Genomic DNA, 14857 nt, shown 5'->3' with positions numbered 1-14857 from the left:
GATCTGTCACAATATGTAGCCTATAGTATCGAATTCAGTAATAGCATTGCCTATATTAACTTTAACACTAGTGTTTATATAGTCAATGGTAATAGGCTACTGGTGCTACCGCTGATTGCTGATTGATGCCTATGTAAAGTCAGTGGCTAGCAGACAGTTTCACAACTATATAACTATGAGTATGGGACATAAGGAAATCAGCTGTTTTCCCGTCCTCGCTCGCGCACTTGGCGCTCGCCTTTGCCCTAGCATGTCTACAGCTAAGTTTGGGATGGGACAAAACTGACTTTTCAAATATTGGGGGGGACGCGTCCCCCATGACCCCTATGGCGGCGACGCCCGTGCTTAAAGGCGTAAACAATTCATGATGGTTTGCTCCACAAATGTTTTACTCAAATGGGTTATCATTTTCTTAGCATACCGGGTAAGCTAAGATTTTGGAATCCAGGCAGAAAAAGCAAAACTTATACACTTAAGACATCAATTAAATTGAATACGGCTCTAATAAATAAGATGCAACACCAACGATAACTAATTTGTAAATTACAGTGATGTGTTGGTACGTAAAAATGATTCTTGCAGCTATACCAACTGTTCTAAGGAAAAGAACCAGTACCAAAAACCAACGTTTACAGTTAAGAACTATAGTACATCCGACCAATTAAATGCATTAATCTAGTCCCGAGGTTATTGATCTCTTGGTTTTGGATTTTTCGTAAAAAGTCATAACTTTTCATGTAAACTTAACGGTGTCAGTTTAAAAATAAACGGTATCAGCATTCTGACACATACTTTCTCCCATAAGTTTGTCAACAACCTTTATCATGTGTAAGCGGTGAGAGTAAATATACGGAAATGGGATTAGTACAATTTTGTTCAGAATTTAAAGGACTACATACTAAATTTTTATTAAAATCGTTTGGGCTATTTTTGTGAATATCCGATTTTTCTGTTTTTTATGGGGTTTTTATGGGAAAATAACATAATTTACAACAACTTTTGAACCATAATTTTTACAGAAATGGGCGTAAAAATAGGATTTTCCCAAAATCGTTCGGGCCGTTTTTGGGAAAATCCTATTTTTCCGTTATTTTATGGGGTTTTATGGGAAAATTTCCATTAAAAAAAATTTTGCCATGTATTTTAAGGAAAAGTACCGGTATAAAGGATCGTCGTCGAAAAGGTTGTTATGAATAAATAGGTAGGCGTACGTACCCAAGAGATGGGCTATGGGCCTATAACCAATTGGCCTATTGGCTGTATGGTCCAGCGATTGCATTACAGGGTGAACAGAAACAGAAAGTGACACATTGGAAAAGCGAGTTTAGCATCATCCGTAAACCTCTGTTACAATCACCCACTGCAGGTGTAATCTTTTCACTTTACACTTTACACAATCGCCATTGAAGCGCCGTCAATGAGTGGAAACCTTGTTTGTAAGCTATTGGCGAGGATCATTAAGTGTCCCAGCCATATACAACACTGATTCAAGGTCTTTTTTCTGGTTATCAAAACTCAGGAACAATTTTACACACAAAGAATTTCTGGTTCCTGACCTGGATGATGCCTAGTTATTTAATTTAATTTACGGTTACACTATGATATTGCACTTGCGATTAATTAAATCCGTTATGTAAGAAAAACGTTTTCAATCTCACTTGGTTGGGATTTGCTTTCAAAACGTGATTCGAATTGGTTGCGGTATTTGTAAACAACATTTGTAAACATATCAGTGACAGCTAGAAAAAATAATCTTGATCCGAACAGCTGTTCGTTATTTCATAGACGATTATGTGATAAAAATTGAACGAAAATTTGACAAAAATCGCACAAAACTGCATTTTTGAACGTCCGTAATTTTATTTACAAAGTAGTGAGGTCATATTTTAATCACTAAAGACACTCTCACCAATCCAGTAAATACATTAAAATGACTTGGATCTTGATAGGTACTCTCGTTTTCACGGAGAAGATTGCGTAAAATGCCATCTTGAGTGTTACAGACAGACAGACAGAAAGACAGACAGACAGACAGACAGACAGAAATAGAGATTAGACTCGTTTCTGCTTCTTTAATGTTTAAAACGTAAAAATAACCTAAAAATATACAATTCTGAGCAATGTGCAGACAAAACTCTAATTTTATTTATATAGATTTATTGTTTGGGAAAACTAATTATATTTACTGAATTTACTATTTCCTTACTCTTCACTTTTAGCGAATTTCCCATATATGGAATAAGCTATTACCATACTCATGGTAAAACCTGGACCCGGGACCAATTTTTTTTTGTTTTGAGGTCCCTAGAGGCCAAAAACACCAACCGTTCAAATTCATATATATATATATGTGTCCGTTAGCACGATAACTCGAGCAAAAATGGTCCGATTTTGATGAAATTTGGTATAAACTTGTAAGCCTACATTTATTCGAACTAGCATGATCGGACCATGGGAACGTGGGTTTATGTGGGGTTTTATAGGGTAAAACTTGGTTTTTCTAATTTTTTACCCTAAAAACATAAGATTTAGCAATTCCTTTCCAAACCTTTTTGTAGACCTTAAAAAAACAAATAATTTAGTATATTGAAGCGTTATTATGCGCCTAATGGTTACGGAGAAAATTAAAAAGAAATGTAAATTTAAAATTCCCACGTTATTCTTATGGAGAACAAGTAAACTGTTGTTGTTTGCTTGTTTATGAGTATATTTTGATCACATTTGGAAAATGCATTTATTTCATACTAAACTATTAACATTTTACAAAAAAAAAACTTACCCTCCCTGTTGCAGCAAACCTAGAGTACTCGTTAAACTAATGCTATTTGAATAGGGAATAAATGTGATATTTTTAAGGAGACTAGTGTCTCTATTGTACCTTAACAGAGACACTATCTAAACTAGGGAAGTAGTCGGATTGTAAATAAATGGATTACATTTTGCTAAACTGTGACAACGATGTTGCAATCAAGAGGGGTGGATGCTGAGAGAGGGAAGAACGGAAACGGGTCGGGGTCATGTGATCTAGGCGAGGTGGGAGGCATCGTCACAGCTGATTTATTTGTATGAAGACATTTAACTAGGCCTACTGGATCACAAGATCACCAATGATCACATATACTATATATAATACATTAAGCTTATATATATGTAACACCTTCCTGCCAAATTTGGAACAAATTGAAAACTGACATAAAAATTCAAAATAATGAAATTGTCACAATTCATTAAAATACAAACAAGTAGCCTAACTTATTAGAGATAAGAATAGAGAAATACACACATAGAAATAACATAGTTAAATAACTACAAGTTAAGCCTATCAATTGGCTTGCGTTCTGGTTGTGAACGCCTGACTAAACAAGGTGAAGGGAGGCTCTTGTTTACAAGACCAGCTGGAGATTTGGCATTTGTAACTGGGGAATAGACAGGTTCAAAATCTGGAATGAGGTGTAACGTGAGAGGATGTGACGTCATGAGGTCTTATAGTGTGTGGAGTGACGGGAGAGGTACTAGGAGTGGTGGTAGGGGTGGCAGGATACATGGCTGCCTCATCAGCTGATTGAGATGGTAGCTCAACTGTCAGCTGTTCTTTGACACTACTAGTCTGCTTATTTACATCTGATTCACCTGTGTCAATTGGAACTAACTGATCGATATGTCTCTTCCATAAGACTCCTGAGGCTAATTTTACTATATACATAACATCACTGATTGCTTTAATTACCACCCCCTCAACCCATTTATTATTACCTGAACGATAATCCTTTACTAAGACAGCTTGATTTATGTACAAATATCTAGTGCTTTTACCCTTAAAGTAATACTTTTGTTTCTCTTGCTTTTTAGCTACTTTTTCGCTGAGATTAGGTCTCAGTAAGTCAAACCTAGTTCTAAGATTTCTACCAAACATCAATTTAGATGGTGTTTCATTAGTGGTTGCATGTATTGAATTACGATAATCAAAAAGCATCCTACTTAAAGCTAACGATGTATTTACATTGTCTCTAAGAGCACTGCGCAGTTTAGTTTTTACATACTTTACTGAATTCTCAGCCTGGCCATTTGACTGAGGATGATATGGAGCACTTGTTGTATGACGTATTCCATTACTTGTAAGAAACTTTTGAAATTCAGCAGAATTAAATGGGGGACCGTTATCACTGTGAATCGCTAACGGTAAACCAAACCGTGCAAATAAAGATCTTAAATTGTCAATAGCCAGATGGGCAGAAGTTGAGGCGGTTTCAAAAACCTCAAGCCACTTCGAGTGAGCATCAACAATTATTAGGTACATTTTCCCTTTAAACGGACCAAGATAATCTACATGAAGACGCTCCCATGGTCTACTAGGATAGTGCCACACATGTAATTCTGCTTTTGCTGGACTAGGTCGCTCTAAAAGGCAGGATGAGCAACTGTTTGCAAGACGCTCTATATCCGAATCAATACCCGGCTAATAAATATAACTGCGGGCAACACCTTTCATTTTTACAATACCCATGTGTGAGACGTGAAGGTCTCTTAAAATAAACTCCTGCAGGGACTTAGGCACAACAACTCGATACCCCCACATGATAACGCCACATTCAATTGTTAGCTCATCCCGTCTTTGATAGAACGCTTGTAATTCCCTATCGTCTCCTTCTAAAAAATTTGGCCAACCATTCATAACATAATTAAATACTTTTCTTAAGAGTGGATCTTTTTGAGTTTCCGTTTTGACAACTTCACAATTGAGAGGAACTGAACTTTCCATTACACAGTGCAAGTACGTCCCTAACCATGCTAATTCATCTTCTGATGAATCTTTGTGTTTTACATTTAGCGGCAAGCGTGACAGAGCGTCAGCGCTATTTTCATCAGACTTGACATATATAATATCAAATGTGTAGCCAGTCAAGAACAATGCATACCGTTGCAGTCGGCCTGCAGCAAACACAGGGATTCCCTTTTTACTTCCAAAAATACTTAACAAAGGCTTATGATCACATTTGAGGGTAAAATGCCTACCGTACAAATATTGGTGATATTTCTTTACTCCAAAAACTACGGCTGTAGCCTCCTTATCTATTTGGGAGTAATTACTCTCTGCTGAATTAAGCGTACGGCTACTATAAGAGACTGGGCGTTCAATGCCTGAAGAATCTATTATACTTAATACACATCCCAACCCTGTAGAACTTGCGTCAACAGTCAAGACTACGGGTAAACAGGGATCATAGTGTGCCAGAACTGGCGCTGTTGATAGCAACTCTTTGACTTTATTAAAGGCATCCAAACATGCTTTGTCAAAATTAAAAGGAACGTCCTTCCTCAACAGGTTGTATAATGGACTCAAAGTCCCACTCAAATTAGGCACGAATTTACCATAATACTGTACTAGCCCTGCGAAGGCTTTAACTTGCGTAACATTTTGCGGCACGGGCGCTTCAACGATAGCTTCATCCTTAGCTTTACTCGGATATAAACCATTTTTATCCAACACAAACCCCAAGTACTCTAACTTTTTAGCGAAAAAGTCACACTTTTCCCTCTTAATTGTGAAACCGTTTAAGGAAAGGCGTTTACATACTTCCCTCAATCTATTTACATGGGTCTCGTTATCAGGTGCCGATATAAGTATGTCGTCAAGGTACGTTACAACACCTTCTAAACCTTGTAAGGTTTGATCAATTATTTTTTGAAAAATACTTGGACCACTATTCACGCCGTACGGCAACCTTTTATAAGAAAAGAGTCCCTTATGGGTAGAAATAGTACACAATTTTTGCGATGACTCGTCTAGCTTAAGTTGCATATAGGCCTGGCTTAGGTCTATTTTACTATATCTTTCACCCTTTTGCAATTCAGTAAACAACTCCTCTATTTTAGGCAATGGGTACCGTTCTAACTCTAGATCTTTATTTAGTGCCCGATAATCACCACAAATGCGAACAGAACCACATTTTTTTAAAACAGCTACTATTGGCGTCGCATACTCAGTAGTATCAACTGGGCTCAAAACATCTGCGTCTACTAAACGCTGCAGTTCAGCTTCAACCTTGGCCTTTAAGGTAAAAGGTAAAGGCCTAGGTTTACAATACATTGGTTGAGCATTTTCTTTTACTTTAAGTTTGATTGGATCACCCTTGTACAACCCTAATTCATCTGTAAATACTTCAGGAAAATCCTTAACAAGTTTATTTACACTATTTACAACAAAAGTTTCATCATCAGTTACTGTATTTAAGTTAGGTTTACTTATTCCCAGTAATTCAGGGGACTTGAATGATATTTCAACCCCTAATGATTTAAGCCAGTCCCACCCCATCAGCGGGTGAGCACCCTTTTTCACCACATACAAATCTAGTTTACGCTTAACCCCTTGATAAGCTACTGACACACACACTTTGCCCATAGGTGTGATAGGCTCACTGGTATACTAGCTGAGAGACAAATCAGATGGTTCTAGAGCTAACTTACTTAATTTATCTTTGTAAAAATCAAAGTTACAAACACTAACTGCTGCACCAGTATCGCATTCCATGTTTACAGTTTGTCCCTCAATATTTACTTCTAATTTTATTGGATCAACCTTCAAAGACAATAAATTACTTGGACCTTTGGTAGGCCTACACTATGGTTGGTGGACATAATTTCATACAAATTAGCAATACCATCCAAATTTTCATCAATATTGAGCTCAGTCTCCTCAATAGAGTGATCCCCTGATACATAATTATGTTTAATTTGTCTCTTATGACTATTGTTATTAGTTTGTTTCGACTTACCCACAGAGGATCTACAAACTTTAGAAATGTGGTTTTTCTTACCACAACTGTTGCACACACAACCCCGTAATCGACACTCTTTTAAAACATGTCCCGTTTTCCCACAACAAAAACACTTCACAGAACTTTGGCATTCTTTAGAGACATGCCCTAAATTCCCACAACTGAAGCACTTGATCTGTTTTTGGATGTGCATTTTGTTGTCTTGCTGTTGACGTTGTCTCGAGCCGCCCCCGGCGCTCCACCGCTTTGACGCCGCCATCTGTTGTAGCTGACCCCCACTGGCATTGGACCCCAGCACCGACGCATTCTTCTCTGCTGTCTCCACTGATAGAATGATCTTTACGGCCTCGTCGTATGTCAATGACGCTTCCGCCAGCAGTCTTTGTTTGGTTGATTCGCTTTTGATGCCACTTACTAGCCGGTTACGCAAATAGTCATTTAATGACGCACCAAACTCACAATGGATTGATAAACGTTTCAGGCTTGCAATGTACTCCGACACAGTCTCATGTTCAAGCTGATTTCTTTTACTAAATTTATACCTCTCTGCGATTAAAGATGGCTTAGGGTACAAGTGATCCTGAACAGTTTTTACAATATCCTTGAACTCTTTTGACGATGGTTTATCCGGCGTACACAAATTTCTCAAAAAAGTATAAGTTTTGACACCCACAACTGTCAAAAACGTACTAACTTTCCTTTCATTTTCTACTTTATTACAGTCACAAAACAATTCGAAACGTTCAACGTAAGAAGACCACGTTTCCTGACTAACATCGAACTCTCCGACATTCCCTAGCATTGTGTTTGTGTTATGAACGACACTAACCTGTTCAAATAACACTGAAACGTCCAAATCTTCCTCCCCGGCGATTGTAGACATCAAAGTTTACTTTCTTCTTGAAGAACCGTCCCACGGTTTCCAAATCTACCACGTGTTAGGCCTAGGTTAGCGGAGCAATTGAACACTTATATTGTCCGTAAAACCACGCATTTCACAATAAAATCTTTTTGCACTCGTCGCCAGTGTAGTGTCTCTATTGTACCTTAACAGAGACACTATCTAAACTAGGGAAGTAGTCGGATTGTAAATAAATAAACGGATTACATTTTGCTAAACTGTGACAACGATGTTGCAATCAAGAGGGGTGGATGCTGAGAGAGGGAAGAACGGAAACGGGTCGGGGTCATGTGATCTAGGCGAGGTGGGAGGCATCGTCACAGCTGATTTATTTGTATGAAGACATTTAACTAGGCCTACTGGATCACAAGATCACCAATGATCACATATACTATATATAATACATTAAGCTTATATATATGTAACAGAGACATTTTAGTGTAAATCCAATTAGGCAAATGGAAATTTGCCTAGTCTGCAGGTTTGCTGCGGCGGGGATATTTTAGTCTTTATAAAGAATCTGTAGGTATTTGATAAAACTTGTGTGTAGAACTTTTAAGGAGAACTAATGTGCTTAACATGCCAATACTTAACTTGCTTTTTTTGTTTGCAGCTTTTAGAAAAATGTAAGGAAATTAAATGGCATTTCATTGGTAACTTACAAACAAACAAAGTTAACAAAATTGTTTCTATTCCTGGAATTTTTGTTGTTGAAACTGTTGATTCAAAAAAGCTTGCAACTTTACTCGACAAAGCTTGGGATAGAAAAGATCCAAAGGACCAAGAAAGGCTCAACATTATGATCCAGATAAATACAAGTGGAGAAGAAGGTAAATAATATATATGATGCAGTATTTAAGTGCAGCAAGTTGTTGTTTTACTATACTGTTGGGGAATTTATCATACCTTGTCAAGCAATCAGAAACTATTGTCATTCTTTGCACAGAAATCATCTGCTTGTATTTTATATAAATAGTTTGTATTAAGGTATTAGGCTGCTATGTCTCATTATTGCTTGTAAGTCAGTAATGTTAGGGTTTTTTTCTACTAGGTATGTGGCCTCAGGTCCGCCAATTGAGCGGAGTAAGCAAGCAACGATATAATCAAATAACCTTCTTTACAAATACAATTTGTTGTTTCCAAACATATTATGGATTACGACATAAAAACAAAAGTGAATTTCATTGATCAATACAAACGGTCTACAATGGGCTTTGATAGCTGATTTGGTCACTATTCTAAGTGCCTTTTTCTGAAGTAACAAAACATCACTTATATTACTACCGTTACTCCAGAGAATCAGACCATAGCTTAACACAGACTGAAAAAATGCAAAATAGGCTACTCGGATATATTTCTCAGAAACAACAGTTTTTAACCTATCCACTAAATAAATAACTCTTGACAAAAACTGTCAAGAGTACGTACAAAACGTACATACTAAATCAATGTGAGCTGACCAAGAAAGGCTGCTGTCAATCAAAACACCCAGGACTTTTATGGGCCTAACTTCTTTACAAATTACACCTGAGCCCAAATCTTTGTATTTTGTGTGGCAAACTAGGTGTTGTGTATTATCTACATTAAGAAGTAAGAAGGAGATAGTTGGCACTTAACCAATTCCCAGCTTGTTTCATTGTTTGTTCTATAGCTAACTTTAATCTATTGAGATCAGGGTGAACAGCATACTTGGGAATAAAGAATAGAAATTCTAACGAATAGCGCTATTCATTGGTTTTTTTTTTACTAACTTCTATTTTATTAGTTAGTTTTTAAAAAGAGCTGGAAATAACTTCTACTCAGTTAGTTTAGTAGACAACGAATAGATAATATATTCGCTAGTTTTAAATCGTTAGCTTTTCTGGTCAGGCGAAAGTATTTCCAATCAATCAATCAAGAAATTTATTTACACAATAATTGCCAATACATAGGATACAAAAGTGCAAAAACCACAAATGGTTTGTCTGCACTAAAAATATTGTTTCTTATTTACCATACAGTTTTTGTCAGTTTGAATCAGTAGCATGCAGTTTTATGAGTTCTTAATTGTCTCTTGAGTAATTAATAACAAAAAAAAGACAACAAAGACACAAATATCTGTAAAAATTCAACAGTAACAATAACAAATAAACTATTGGAATAAATAACAATAATATATTACTTTAACTTCAACTAAAATGTAAATAAATTAAATGCATAATAAATAACCCGTTAAGGTGAACAGTTTTAATTAAGTTGGAGTAGATTAATAATATTTGTTTGCGTCCATTAATAATAATGGTGGGCGAGTGTGATATCAAGTGACCAATCTTAAGTGACATATTTCAAAAAGTTGAAAAAATGAAAAGGGTGGAAACGCATTAAAATGTTTATTGTGTTTGTACCCAAAACAACAATAATTAAAGCATCTGTCACAAGTTTGTACCCAAAACAACAATAATTAAAGCATCTGTCACAAGTGCTTCGAGGTAAGTGGAGAAAAAGTATGATGGTCTCGTTTTCAACTTGAAGTGGAATAGGCCTATATATTTTTTTAATGAATATAATTTTTATTTTTTAGTACAGTTATAGTGTATTTCTCAATGTGTTTCCCATGCTCTTTTAAACTTTATCTCGCCACAAATAGGTCACTTTTAAATTTAGTAATAAACTATACTTTTATCACACTGGAAGAACTACTTCATGAGACTTTAAAAAAAATATCTGATATTTTGTAATCCATTAATTGTTGTACAATAAATTTTAGTGTAAAATTCAGCTAATTGAACATCAACAAACTGTGTTAACCGGGAACTTCAGTTGTAACTTATGTTTGTGTATCGAAAGTAATGTTTATGTCAGGAAAGGTGAGATGATCACTATTTGTTTTTGTCTTTTGAACTATATTGAAAACAGAGTGATGAAAAGTTTTTATATTACCTTTGTCGGGGAAATAAATATGTGCACTCGAGTGTGAGCCTAAACTGAGATGAATTATCCGATTCTGTTGAAACAAAAATTAAATATAAGCTGGTTTAAATACATTTTACGTGGTGTCGATTAAAAAAATGTCCGTTTACCAGAAAAATTTATACAGTTGAAAGATCCTAAAAAGTACCGGTTTTTAAGAAACTCTGCACTAACACTGAAGTTTAAAATTTATTTGTAAACAAAACACTGAGCCAATCTTTCTGAAAATTTTATGGCTTATTGGTAGGTTCATTTTTAACATTTCCATGCATTTTAAAAATTTTATTCACAGTAGTTTTTATGCTGCTGTTAATTTTTAAACCATATGCTAACATCGTTAATAAGACACTGAAAATTTTGTTCAAAATACCATCGTGTTTGCCACGACACAAGAAATAACACCAATATGACAGATTTTATAATGTGAACAAAGGTGGCTTTTAAACAGATTTATATTTGTAGACAAAAATTTCTCCCGTGACTGGTAGCGGGCCGCCTGTTGTTTGTACGATATTTCCCAGCCGGGCGGGAGCACGTGCGAATCTGCGACGTTGCCGATGTGTACCTGACTACCACACTAACATTGCTTCAGTATTCACTCACGGCAAACTAATGTGTAAATCATTATTTAGTTATAAATTTACATAAATTTACTAACAAAATATTCACTAGTCATGAAACAAATACATTATAATAAGATAACTACAAATATAAATCTACAAATACAAATTAAAAACACCTTTGTTCACTGCGAACGCCTGTTCAGAGCAGCAAGCCTAGTCATCACTAACAGAGTAACAGACGAGGAAGAATCAGCGACACCAATTTTGAAAAACAACTTCTTTTAAAGTTTAATAGGCATTTAAAGTAAATTTTGTTGTAGTAATGAATGTTTTTACATGAAATGTAATGTAAATGTGACTATGTTTAATTAATATTTAACTAAAACACAATAATTAGTAACCAAGATCTGTCATTATTTCATTACATATGAAATCCTTTATAACAACCGTCCAACAAACAGCTATCTTCTACAAATGTCGAAAACTAACTTTATTTTCTATCAGTTAGTTTTTCAATTAACTAATAACTTCTATCAGTTACTTTTTAAACTAACTAACTAGTAACTTCTATCAGTTACTTTTTATGGGACTAACTTCTAACTTCTAACTAGTTAGAAATTTTGACTAACTTTCCCAACTTCACTGAACAGTTAGGAACTTTGTATCATCTGCAAACATTGTGGTTTGAGAACCTTCAATACCGGTACTGAGTGGCAAATAATTGACAGAAACTAAAAAGAGTAGGGGGCCCAGGACCGAGCCTTGGGGAACCCCAGTTTTAACTTCAATGCACCTGGAATGCACACCCTTTGCATCAACAAACTGTGAACAACCACTTAAATAAGACTTAAAAAATTGTAGAGGACAACCACGGATGCCTTAGTGCTCCAGTATACACAGCAAGAGACCATGATCAACAAAATCAAAAGCCTTGCTCATATCACATGCGGTCACCTGAGCAAGACTCCTTCCCTCAAAAGCTTCCAAAATCATAGAAACAAAGCAATCAATGGCATCCGTAGTTGACCTTCCACTCAGAAAACCAAACTTACATGCAGAAAAAAGCTTGAGTATCAAAGTGTGTACATACCTGGTGCTTTATAATCCGTTCAATTAATTTACTAAAATAGGCACCAATGACACTGCCGAAAATTCTTGACATAATTTTTGCTATCCTTTTTGTGAATAGGAACCATTCGTTCTATTTTCAGCGCTTCTGGGAAAACTCCCTCTCTAAATATCGCATTGATACACAACACCAAAGGAAGCAATATTGCACTCAGAATATAACGGATTATGTAACCCAATAGGCCGAACACAGAGCTGATGAAGAAGTTGTTAAACTCCTCAGGGGAAATTTCCACTTCGACATCCGGAGCATTGTTGGTTGTGCTCTTCTTGATGATGTTCCAAGCTGCTCGGCATTTGTTGGAAGCGGACTCGATGGATCTGTCGTTTGCATCCATTTTTGCCTGGTTGACTGCCAATTTGTAGATTTTCCGACTACAAATGTATGCCTTAAGTTCCGCCTCACTAGGAGAAGCTTGAAGCATTGTACGATAGGCAATGGTCCTTTCTTTCATTTTTCTCAAGTCTGTGTACCAAGATTTTCCTGCACCACTAAAATTTTTTTCTTCTTCCTTACTATTTTCTCTGGGCAGCTCATGTAAAAAACATCCAGTAGAGTGTAGAAAAAAACATTAAATAAGTCCTCAGAAGGTAAATTACCAAAGTTTAACAGAGGCAGCCAGTCAATTTGTAGTAAAGTAGATTTAATTTCTTGTAACCGCTTCAAAGAGACGTCTCTATTGACAACTGTAGGTATTTCTGGTCGAGTAGAAGATTGGTCCAACTCCACCATAATCTCCAGCCCATCATGCCTGCAGAAGTCCAAAGATACTTTGAACACGACAACATTTTGAAATGAAGAGGTGTTTGTTAAGTTTTATAATAACCTTCCTCCTTCCCTAAAGAACGAACAGGATTTAAATAGATATAAAAATACCCCCGCCGCAGCAAACCTGTCGACTAAGCCAATTTCCATCTGAATGATTTTCAATTAAATCTATTTAATTAACATTAGGTTTAACGAGTACCTAGGTTTGCTGCCACAAGGAAACTAAAACTAATAAAGTGTGTTTTAGTAAAATATTAATAGCTTAGTATAAAATAAATAAATTTGCCAAGTTTGATCAAAATATATCCATAAACAAACAAACTACATTTTCAATATTCTCCATAAGAATAACATGGGAATTTTTCATTTACAATTTTTTGAATTTTCTCCGTTACCAAAAACCGTACAAAAACACTTTGATATACTAAATTATTTGTTTTTTTAAGCTCTTTAATATGGTTTAGATATAAATTGGGAAATTTTGTGTTTTAGGGATCAAAAATGAGAAAAATCAATTTTTACCCCATAAAACCCCCCGTAAAACACCGTTCCCATGGTCCGATCATGCTGGTTCGCAAACTCATTCAAGTTTATCCCGCCTTACACCTTTAAACCAAATTTCATGAAAATCGGACAAAAATTACTCAAGTTATCGTGCGGATGGACATATATATATATATCTACTAGCTGACCCGGCGAACTTCGTATCGCCTAAGTTATAGGTTTCCCCTAAGACAGACCGATGGAAAGAAAGTACCGTTACGTTTAATTTTCAAGATGATCTCGTTCGCATCGCTCAATCACGTCCTGGTTGAAGTTCGTTCGCTACGCTCACTCACCTTTGGGTTGGAGCTCAAAGGTAAGTGTTTCAAATTCAAATTGAACACATGACTAAGCCATAACAACAATCCAATTGAATTTTCGTGGTTGGTTGGAGGATTTGAAGGAAATATGAATCCAGTCAGTTGATTCTGTTAAGTCATTGATTTTTACTTTTATATGAGACATGGTAAAACCGCGTGTTTGTAATAACATAAAGATAAAATTAATTTGTGAATATTCTATTAAGTTTAAAACATCGCAGTTAATTTAAATAAGATAGTTTGTTTAGCTACCATTTATGTAATATAGGCTACCATTTTTCAAACTAAAAATTAGCCAATTAGTAGTGGACTTTGGTCAGCGACAGGATAACAATAGGTCATCATATCATTGACTTATTGACTATGTATACTATATATTCAATGGTCACCAAAGGAAGTGAAGGAAGGCTTGGCTAATTTCACGAGCTGATGATACCTGAGAAATATGGCGAAATTGCCGCAACGCTATTGGTGATGTTTGCGCTAACTCTGCCCCCGCTCCGGCTGTTGCCAGAATAAGCCTATTCAATAAATAGATTAGATTTGAACGTCGGTACTGTATAGAGAATGAATGATTTTAACAATAATACATTTATTGTTCATGATAAGTTACAGCATGAGTAAATAAAATACATGCAGAATAAATTACATCAAAATTATTAAAATCGAATTATAAAAGATGTTTTTAAATTAGTCTATGGCATTTAATCTGAGGTTGTTGAGCCTGCACTGTGTTTATGTAAAACCTGTTTGGATTGTAGTAAATTTCCATCCTGACATCAAAATGCCAACATGCTTGTTCTGTTGGCTGTAATAATTCATCTTATTACGGAAAATACCCCCGCCGCAAGCAAACCTGCAGACTAAGCGAATTTCCATTTGCCCTGATTGGATTTAGACTAAAATGT

The 14857-nt window shown here is 35.8% G+C and overlaps 1 protein-coding gene across 3 annotated transcripts in view; it reads left to right on the top strand.

Annotated features, from left to right (window-relative positions):
- The window catches only part of LOC128981969 (pyridoxal phosphate homeostasis protein-like), a 113280-nt gene that overhangs the window by 38485 nt on the left and 59938 nt on the right, over positions 1 to 14857 (top strand). For all 3 annotated transcript variants that reach the window (XM_054400991.1, XM_054400989.1, XM_054400990.1), the window contains exon 3: positions 8291 to 8507. In XM_054400991.1, the coding sequence (XP_054256966.1) occupies positions 8291 to 8507 (217 nt within the window). The remainder of the gene's footprint in view (positions 1 to 8290; positions 8508 to 14857) is intronic.

Source organism: Macrosteles quadrilineatus, unplaced genomic scaffold (genome assembly GCF_028750875.1).
Source record: "Macrosteles quadrilineatus isolate MER2022 unplaced genomic scaffold, UCM_ALF_1.0 Scaffold_64__1_contigs__length_664444, whole genome shotgun sequence".
Taxonomy (NCBI): Eukaryota; Metazoa; Arthropoda; class Insecta; order Hemiptera; family Cicadellidae; genus Macrosteles; species Macrosteles quadrilineatus.
Note: the sequence above shows the minus strand (reverse complement) of the source record. Positions and strands in the feature narration are given on the sequence as shown.